The sequence below is a fragment of the Xiphophorus maculatus genome, chromosome 16, assembly GCF_002775205.1.
Source record: "Xiphophorus maculatus strain JP 163 A chromosome 16, X_maculatus-5.0-male, whole genome shotgun sequence".
Lineage (NCBI taxonomy): Eukaryota > Metazoa > Chordata > Actinopteri > Cyprinodontiformes > Poeciliidae > Xiphophorus > Xiphophorus maculatus.
Window position 1 is genome coordinate 23,883,906 of NC_036458.1, and position 9,962 is coordinate 23,893,867.

At 40.4% G+C, this 9,962-nt stretch overlaps 1 protein-coding gene across 2 annotated transcripts in view; it reads right to left on the bottom strand.

The window, feature by feature from the left end:
- smg1 (SMG1, nonsense mediated mRNA decay associated PI3K related kinase) overlaps positions 1-7,895 on the bottom strand; it is a 50,630-nt gene extending 42,735 nt beyond the window's left edge. The window contains exons 1-7 of one of the 2 annotated variants that reach the window (XM_005809460.2): positions 7,649-7,895; positions 4,905-5,053; positions 3,576-3,728; positions 2,376-2,512; positions 2,173-2,231; positions 877-1,090; positions 638-763 (exon numbers count right to left, since the gene is read on the bottom strand). In XM_005809460.2, coding sequence (XP_005809517.1) covers positions 638-763; positions 877-1,090; positions 2,173-2,231; positions 2,376-2,512; positions 3,576-3,728; positions 4,905-5,053; positions 7,649-7,725 — 915 coding nt within the window. In that variant the 5' untranslated portion in view covers positions 7,726-7,895. Of the gene's footprint in view, positions 1-637; positions 764-876; positions 1,091-2,172; positions 2,513-3,575; positions 3,729-4,904; positions 5,054-7,648 lie in introns of both variants that reach the window. The other variant, XM_023348520.1, reaches the window with a different exon arrangement.
- Between the last annotated feature and the right edge of the window lie 2,067 nt (positions 7,896-9,962).

Sequence of the window (9,962 nt, forward strand, 5' to 3'; positions counted from 1 at the left end):
AGGTGAAGGACAACTAATGCAATAATTTACGAAAATGCTAATAATTTTCCAGACAAATGTTCCTTTTGTATACATATCCAGACAGGAAATTCATTTAAAGTGCATCCATATTTGTTAAAACTGTCACCATGTTATGAGACAGATAATCTGTGAAATCAATCTCCTTCCTGAGCTGCTATTGCCAACCAATCAGAGCCAGGAGGAGGGGCTGAGCGCTGTCAATCGATTTCATGTACTCACTGTTAAATGTACAGAAAAAAATTTACAGTTATAGGAAAACTGTCTATCTATGCTAACTAGACTTAGCTGCAGCATAGCATAGGACAAGAGCGAGATGGGCTACGCCACATGAAATTGTGATTGACAGCGCTAAGACCTGCCTCTGGGCTCTAATTGGTTGTTTTTAGTTAGCAGTAAGAGAAGGCAGAGGAGCTAAATTTTTCACAGATCTGTCTTACGCCATACTGTCACGACATGGTGACAGTTTTAACAAAATGTAAAAAACCTTTTAATAAAAGTTACATACTGCAGCTTCAATTAAACTTGGTGCTTTTGCAAACTGCATAGGAACTCAGGTTAAGGCGGGTGTGGATGCATTAGACGTAAAGCAGGTAATTAGCGATGTTGGAATGCTCACCCTGAAGTTGGTGCTGAAGACATGCGGGTAGCAGCGGGCCACCTGGAGAATACACTTGACGCTCTGACAGAGCAGCTCTGGGGTGTCCACGTTCTCCAGGATGGACTGCAGGTTGCTCATCACCAGCTGGAGCAGAGAGCATTCCACAGTTCCTACAGGCTCTACCCTTCAACACCTCACACTTTGTGTGCTGAGCTTTAAGAACTATGGTGGTCCACAGAGCAATAGAGAGCGGTTACCTGCATGATGTGAGAGAAGGCCTTCCTCTCCCCGGCAGCCTCCAGAGCCCGCTGCGCTGCCACCAGGTACAGCAGCTTCACTTCATCACGACCACCAGAGTTAAACTTTGTGAAAAGCCACTTGAAGATGCGCTCCGCCTCATAGCTGAGCACCGTGCAGAGGAGGCCGACGCAGGCCGCTGCCTCCTGACGCAGCTCCCACAGCAGCTTACTGCTGCGGATGGGAACCATGCAAAGGAGGGAGCAAAGGTCACACACACACCATATGGGAAAAGTCACTGCTCTAAACTAAACTGTGTTCATGAGACCTGATGCCGGGAAGGAGACATTTATCACCAGGGTTCAGAGCCATGAATGAAACAAAGTCCAGAGATGGGAGAGGCTTGGAGCAGCTCGTATAATGAGTTCAGCAAATGTAAAGTACCAGCAGGTGTTTGCTAATTGCTGCTGGCCAGTCTGAAGGATCTGAGAGGGGAAGTGAACGGGGGAAAGTCTGCTCTTCTAGGAAACGGCAGCTCTGAAGAGGAGCTGCGTCTGTAAGGAGGGGCTAGGTCCACAGCTGAATGGTTGCCGTGGAGATTAAGGGGTTTCTCAAATATGCATGAAAGAATCAGGGCAACAGTCCAGGTATGATTTTGATGAGGGAATAAAATCATAACATGACATAAAGCTCAAAAAAGTTGATTTTATATAATACTTTTTAAAGCTGTTTTTTGTATTCCCTCCTTTATGACAGCTCAGTTCTACTCCATTATTATAGGGCTTCATTTCCAAGCTGCAAATTATAGTTCACCATGTGCTTGTGTGAATCTTGATCATAGGCTTTCTTTTGCTTTTCCTTTTTAACTTTAACATTTGAAAAATGCCCAAAACTGCAGGTGTGCGATACTGCATATTTTTGGTATCAATCCAATACCAAGTACATACAGGCCTGTATTTACTTAGCCTGTACTGCCGATTCCCAGTGTTTCCAGGGGTGAGCCACACCCTACCAATGAAACTGGTCAAAAAGCACACTGATTTTATTAATTCAAGTACCGCAAGATTCTGTCGTGAGCTAGTTTGGTCCCTACATGTTGGCTTTTCTACGCATAGCGCTGTCTCAAGCCAGAGTTATACCTGACACATTGAACCGTGATCAACTGGGCCCATTACCCAATCTCTTCAGGTCTTGAGGAATGATTACGATTACACTTAAAGACAGGATAATTAGTCCTGAACCTATCATACCCGACATTTTCGCTTTTCTCCACACAAGCACACTGTTTCACAAACTTACAGCTCACAGCCTCTTACCTCTCATTCAAGATATCATTCAAAGTGCTGAGGATGGTGTCCAGCTGTTTGACCATGGTCTGAAACGAGACACACAGGGTGAGACAGATTACTGCAAAAGAAAACGGCACAACATTCCTAGATGTGAACAGCAACTGTGGTTTGATGCACTGTACTCTTGTTACTTCGATGGTTAAAAGGAAAACAATGTGAACATAACTGACCACTTTGCTCTCGCCATGGCTGATGAACTCCTTCAGCTGCTTTAGGGTGGCCAGCCTCCGGTCACGGTCGTCCTCCCTGGAGACTCTGCGCAGGAGGTTGGCCAGTCGAGACTCCTCTGAGTGAGCCATCCCTCTGTCTGCACCAACACACCCAAACACACACACCTTTAGAATGTTTTCTGGACGTTTTATTCTCAACGTATGAAATCACGCTGCATGGGAATATTGACAGCAGCTTAAAAAAAAGGAAGAAATTGACCGTGGATAGCATGTTTAATCTGATGTTTAAGATTGGCTTCACCCCAGCATGGGCATTATTTAACAATTTTTTTTTTAATAATTAGCTTATGCTGACAATATAGGTTGTTTTTCTTTTTATCTTCTTTTCTTTTTACTTATTTCCAATCTGATTATTGTGAATTAAGACACACTATGGAAGAGAAAAGCTGCATCTTACAATGAAACATGTTGTATTTGACCCAAGAAAACACCAATTTGTTTCGGACTAACCTGACTGTGGCGCATCAGAAACACGCCACAGTCAGAATGCAGCAGCAGGAGAATTTTAACTGCAATACTTTTGCTAAAAATTAGGAAACCCTATGAATTATGATTGATCTGAATGTCTTTTCTTTCTTGAGGAAAACACAATGTCCCTACCACGAACCACCAATGTGGAACAAACACCGAGTTCCTTTAAATCAAGGCTGAAAACTCATTTGTTTACAGCTGCCTTTGATTCATAACAACTGGAACATTGATCAATATATCTGAACTATATCTGATGATTGTTCCTGATGTTTTTGATGATGGCCTTGTTGCTGAAATATCAATGTCAACTTTATTTATATAGCACTTTTAAAAAACAGGTTGAAATCACAGCAAAGTGTTTTTTAAATTCGGTTGTCAGATATCTATGAACAACGTGGTTAATGATAAACTTGACTTACCACATACAGCACTATGACACACACCTATCTTAGCCGTTTAGCTAAGGGTTCATTCAACTGTCTAAATACGTTAGAGTTGCTTAGAGTCTGAATTAATCATTTTAAATATTATGTCCTATGAAATGTCTCATCCAGGCAGTCCTTTGAGATTACAATTTTTTTCACATACTGATAGTTTGATGACTAATGCGACATGATATATTGATGTCAAATTCTTAAGTCAGAGCTTCACCAGGTTGTCCCTGCTTACCCTGCGATTTCCTCATTTCCTTTGAAGCTAAAGCACGATTTCCATGCTGAAAAGTAGTTAGATCCGACGTCACGTCATTGGGCCTCAACTCTTCCCCCAGCGACTTCCAACCAAATGCTGTATCACACACACTGGGCTCAACTTCATATCCAGCTGTGGAGAGGAAACATGACAGGTTGGAGCAAAAAAGAAACGTGCAACCCTCTTTGGTCACCAAGCAATTCAAGAGTATTTTTGTTGAAGTTCTCATCATCTTGTGACACCAGCCAGACACTTTGAAATTACAAAATAGCTATTAATAACTATAATAACGTAATAACTATGTCGTGTGTGAATGTAAGGGAATAAATATTGTTGCCTCCTGGGTTTTTCTGCTGCTTCATGGTGAACAGTTTCCACTGATATTATGAATAGAAACTGATATTAATGTGCAACAATTTCAATAACTTAGTTACACCTTCACAGAACACGTTCCCTCCTTTTTTAATGAAATCATGGGGAGAAAGTGAGTGAGGCACCAATCAAATATTAATATCTGTATTGGTCCCAATATTGAAAAAAAGTCTAAATGGGGCATCAGTGATAATGTGACCAATTCATAAGGACCGATCTATTCGGTCTAATTCTATGCTCAGAGTGATGTCATGTTTTATTATTTATTTTACATTATATTTAGGATTCCTTATTGCTCTTAATGAACCATTTGAAAAAAGGTTTGTTGCAGTTTATTTTACATGTTTGAGATTGTCAACCTATTGTTTTTATCAGCTTCAGTTCCTTTATCATTGATTTTCCATTGGCTGTTCTACTCCTAACTGTGCTGACTGAACAAGTGAAAGTTGTTTTGATTTTACGTGTTTGACCAAGTTTGTGAAGTTATTGGTGTGTTTAAATGTGCTGTACTTCTGTAGGGTTATCAAATACATTTGTAATACAGTACATTTATGTCTGTGTTTGAAGAAAAAAACAAAACAAAAAAACCCCATTTTAAGTTAATTCTGCTCTGTTTTTCTGTATGAGGTTGGTATTGGCCAATGCTAATTTGGCTAAAAAACAGTTATGAAAATGACCTGGCATTCTCTTTCATGGCCTACATTTTGAGTCTCAATCTGAAAACTTTCAACCTTAAACCTCAAAGTTTGGTGAGTAACCAGGTTAACTGCAGTGCAGACACCCACTGAAGAAGCTGGTGAGACCTCTAGTGGAGTGGGCATGTAAGCCCTATAGAAAACATAAGCTACCTGGTAGATTTTCTGACTTGTGTCTACAGAAAACATTAAAATAGATCCTCTCCTTATACAGAAAGCTTCTTTTCTTAGACAGCCTTACTCTCCTCCTGATGTGCATCTGCAGCAGCGTAGGCATCACTGTGGAGCGGAGGCTGTTCAGGGCACCTGGAGGGCAATACGTCATACGGTGGTCCAGAACCAAGTTCTCTGGACTTCACTTTGTCCTGAAGGGATGACACGCCGTCACCTCTGAGGTGTTCATGGAAAAATCACAGAACAAAAAAGTTTTACTGCCCTGGTTTTTATAAGCCAACGTTCAGGTTGGCTTTAGGTGCTCTATTCCAGGCCGAGTGAAAGAACTCAACAGCAGTGACATTGTAATTCCTAATGATTTAGGAAAGTGAGACAGAGATATGAGCATAATTAGACAGTATATTGAGTGTAGGTGGAATGCATCAGCAATACCTTAACTTAATACCAAAATCAGTCAACTTTAAGATGACTGGCTATTTGGAAACAAAACCAGATGGGCTGAAAGGTGTGACCATATTCTAGAGATCTGATGCAGGGTCAGATTTAACAAGAAGCGTACAAGGGTTACACAATATTAAGACACAATGTTATTAAGTAATAAGATTGGTGGATGTTATGATTCTGATATGACTTGTAATCCATGACCAAAAACTGTTTATGTATTTCTGCTTTCACAGCAGACAGACTTCAGACGACATCTGCTCCAAATTAATTCATCTTTTTCATCTCAACAAGGTTTAAAACAAAACAAAACAAAAAAAGAAGTGCTTCAGGCCAACACCTCTGTTGGCCTGAAGCACTTTTCAGCTGTTTTTTTTTCAGCTCTGGCACTGAAAAACAAACAAGCCATTTATTTAGCTTCTTATTGATTTGACTCCATTTTATGCTGCATTAAGCAACAGGTGTGGGAATATGTAACACATTCTGTGTGTTGGAGTTCTTTGCTTCTGTGTAAACATCAATTTCCAAAGGAAAAATCATGACTGTTTGTAATAAATAACATGGCAGTAATATAGTGTAAGAATAGTTAGAGAAGTACTAATATTGGATATTACCATTTAAGTCATCTTCAGTTGCCTTGCAATTAAATTGATTTTGGTCTCAAATCTACTGCTGACGACACAAGCAGAAGGCCGGAAACATTTGAATTCATTTAAGAAAAATAAAAGTGTAAGGAGGCAGACATTTTCACAGCACTGTAATTTGACTAACCGAACTTCATGTCCAAACCAGACAGAATTTTGTGCATAAGATCTTAAAGCTTAAGGAGAGTAGTGGTGGAAAAGAGAGAAAAGAGCCAGGAAGATGCGAGTGAATCACAACTGAAGTAGTCATCCCAATATTCATTTAGTGGAATTACACGTTTTCCTCAGATTGTGCCTCAGTGGTGATTTGTTCTGGGAACGTCTCACCAGCAGGAGTAAGTAAAAGTATTATGTCAATTGTTTTACATTTTTCTGTTAAAACACTTGTTGGTCACCAAACAGTCAAATGAGAGGCAGCGTGCTCCTGTTGCATGTCTACGAGTGCATCACAATAAATCAGTGTATCATTGAAAAGTCATTTATTTCCATATTCAGTTAAGGAACTTTATACATCCGTTTCGTCAGCTAAGGTAAAAAGCAAAAACTTTCATATTTCAAACATTTCTGTTCATTTTACAACTAATAGAAATCTAAGATTCAGTTTTGTATTTTATGGCATAATTCAAAATTTTTTTTTAACTGGTGGAAGGTTAATTAGGTAGTAGGTAGGCCTATGCTGGATAAATCTGCTTCATCAGCTGATCATGATCAGGGAGAAGCAGGTGGAGATGAACCTGTGCGGGTTTACATTGAGGGTCTACCAGGGTGGTTCAAATTGAACAGATCAGTATCTGTTAACAGATTTACAGCCTGTTTTTCTGAAGTGTTGCTGTGCCTGACGCCTTTCTCTCTGCATGCTCCTGCTCTGGACTGTTTCCAGTTTGCTGAAATCAAAGTGTGAGACACTGAGGCTGACCTGTGCGGGTCGGGGTTGTCATGATGATTTACCGAGCTGCAGGTGCAGCCTTCTGACTCTAAACATAATAGATATTGGTGAGATGTGGTCTTAAGTCTCACACACAGTAGTGACAGGTAATGTGCTTTCTACACTGCTTGTCTCACAGTGAGCTCGGGCCTTTAACAGGTCGCTGCACTACAAAGGGCTTCCCCCACGACGTCCCACTGACTCTCGGGGTTCATTCATTGCTATGTTGACTTGTCGTGTTTATGAATTATCACCGCAATAAGAAACAATGTCAGCGCAGTCCAATTTTTGCATGTAGAGGTTTCCGGAAGTGACTTGGAGGTAGGTAACATTACACAGCAGGGTGGCGGCTTCCTTCAGCTGACTAGCATCGTTAGCCAGCGCGAACAGAGGTGTGTTAATGCTAACGGGCTACAGCTTCACGTTCGGACTAATGTTCACAGGGAATGTGTTGTCATGAAGATGAGAATTAATTTTATTTTGTCTTTGCCTCATATGTTCCACGCGCCACTTGTCGGCAAACCCCAAACAGCCATCGCTCCTAACGTCCTCCGAGTCCGAGCAGCGTTAGCTCTGAGCTCGGCACACCGTGATGGACGCTGGTTAAAACAGCTTGTGTTGCTACTGCAGCTCCAGCTATTTCACAGACTGTAACATAAAACAGTTAAACGGAGAGGAGGGTGTAAGATTGAGGTGAAAACACGGAGGTATCTGGCTCCCATCTGGCCACAGCCCAACACAGCAAAACATCCAGGGCCCCCCGAGAGCCGCCGTTTTATTTTGAGAAGAGCACCAACCAACCTGGGCTGCCAGTCGTTCCAGTGTGGCCGCAGTTTGTGGGCGCCGCTGAGCCGAGACCCCGGGGCTTTACGGCTCATTACCTTTTGGAGCGCTGCATGTCCTGCCCGCAGCGCTACACGAGTCTTTCCGCAGCTTCGTTCTTCACATTTAAGCTCTGTCAAGTCTCAATAACTGCTTAGCAACTTGTCATTATAGCTAGCATACGACGGCGTTCTTCTTCTTTCACTTCTACGTCGTCTTCTACTTCTTCTTCTGAGGGAGACTCACGGTGGCGCAGCCAGCCTCGTGATGTGGTACCGCCACCCTCTGAGTCGACCAGATGCAGAGCACCCAAAATGATGCTCCAACAAGAATATCATTATTTCAACATTTTACTCAAGTAACAGTAAAATGTAGCCGTCCAAGAAATTTCTTAAGAGCAAAAAAATAATCCGTAAAAGTGCTCCTCCGGTACTGAGTAACAGTTTATTTTTCTTTGTACTAACAGTTCGTAACATCTGATGTATTTGTAAGTTCTAATATTTTAAAACCAAAATTGATAAAAAAAAAAAAATCATGCAAAATAACTTTTTGAGCAGAAGAAACACTTTTCCAAATCACTATGTTTCTATATAACTCTTATGACATAAATTATTTTTTACATTTTAGAACAAGGTAGAATATTTCCAGTGACAGTATATGGTGTTTACTGTATATTCACTTAACCTAAAGGAAATAACAGCAGAACAACCAAGTTGGTGTACAAATAGAAGGTTTCACCTCAAACTATGGGTCTGTGTCATGCAGTTTTTGTTAAAACATGTTTGTTATTCATTCAATGAGTAAAGTATGGAGAAATTTCACTAGTACCATACTTCCTACAAATATCATTAAAGTAAAAGCAAAAAGCATGGTATAGTGAAACAACTAAAAGTCTTTTTTCCCCCCCAACAAGTTACTCAAGTTTGTAACTACTTCCAACCAACTTCTAACCAGCTGGAATCCTATATTAATCAATTGGATTATATGTTTTAAGAAAAATATAAATCTAGCCCTGATATTATTTGTGATTGTACTCTAATCCATACCAAGTCAAACTTACATTCATGGTATCATACACACTGCTGGGGAAAAAGTATCTGCCCCCTTACAGATTTCTTCTGTTTCTGCTTTTCTTTACACTAAAATTACTATGAATTTTACTAAAATGACTATGAAATTTTAATGAATCATTAAAATGACTGCATTTTAATATCAGACCAAGATAAACAGAAAAAGAATAAAGGGGTGATAAAAACACATTTCAAATAATGACTTAATTAATCAAAAACTATCCAAACCAAATTGCCTCAGCGGGGAAAAGGAACTGCCCAACTTGTTAAAGCATGAAATTACTGATTCTGAGTTCAACTACACCAGCCACACTCAGACGTGCAGAGTCAAGAAAGGTAAATGAATAACAAAAAACAACATAAAAGAACAAAGACAGGTTATAGAAAACAACGAAAATGTAAATTTATTAAACAGAAACTATATTTCTTGAAAATGTTTTGCATGTTATGCATAAAAAGAATATACAAGGTAGTATTATTTTGTATAATAAGTGAGTAAATTCCAATTTCAAAAACACCGAGTTCCATTTTTGTCCACTATGTGGCAGAAGAGAGCTAATATGTGGATCCACCACAATAGTTAATTTCTATTTTGATGAATTTGGAATGAATTTTTAACACGTTACACTTTCCACTTCTGTCATTTAACTGCAACTTATAAACAAGTCTATTGATTTTACAGGTGGTTCGGTTATCACTTTAAAGATGTAAAGCTAATTTTTGCTTTCTTTACTACTGATAAGGGGGAAAAAAATAATACAACCTGAAACTTCACTGTTCATCTAGTCTCCTCACTCTCCCTATTGAGCCCAGCCTCTTTTTGACCTCCTCCACCTATGCCCCCTCCTCTCCATCTATCTCCCTCTGCTGGCTAATAATACCTCTGTACGGATCTGAGCAGAGGCCTTTGATGGAGCCGGCCACTCCAGGCAGCCATGCGTCAGCCGTGACGTCAATGCATCCAAACAAACAGGCCTCTGTTTGTAGGAGTAGCTTGCCATGGATGGGCTCTTGGGCTAGTTAGCTCTCATATTCCTGCTTATTAATGTGGGGTTTTTTTGCACAGCAGAAAGACAAAAACAGGTTTGGAGGCTGTTGGATGGGGGGGGGGGGGGGGGGGGGGGGGGGGGGAATCGAGTTACTGAAGCAGAGACTGGACTGTCAGTTTTCTGTTATTCCCACTTTTAATAGCTGGAAATATCAAAATGAAGAGAAATAAGCTA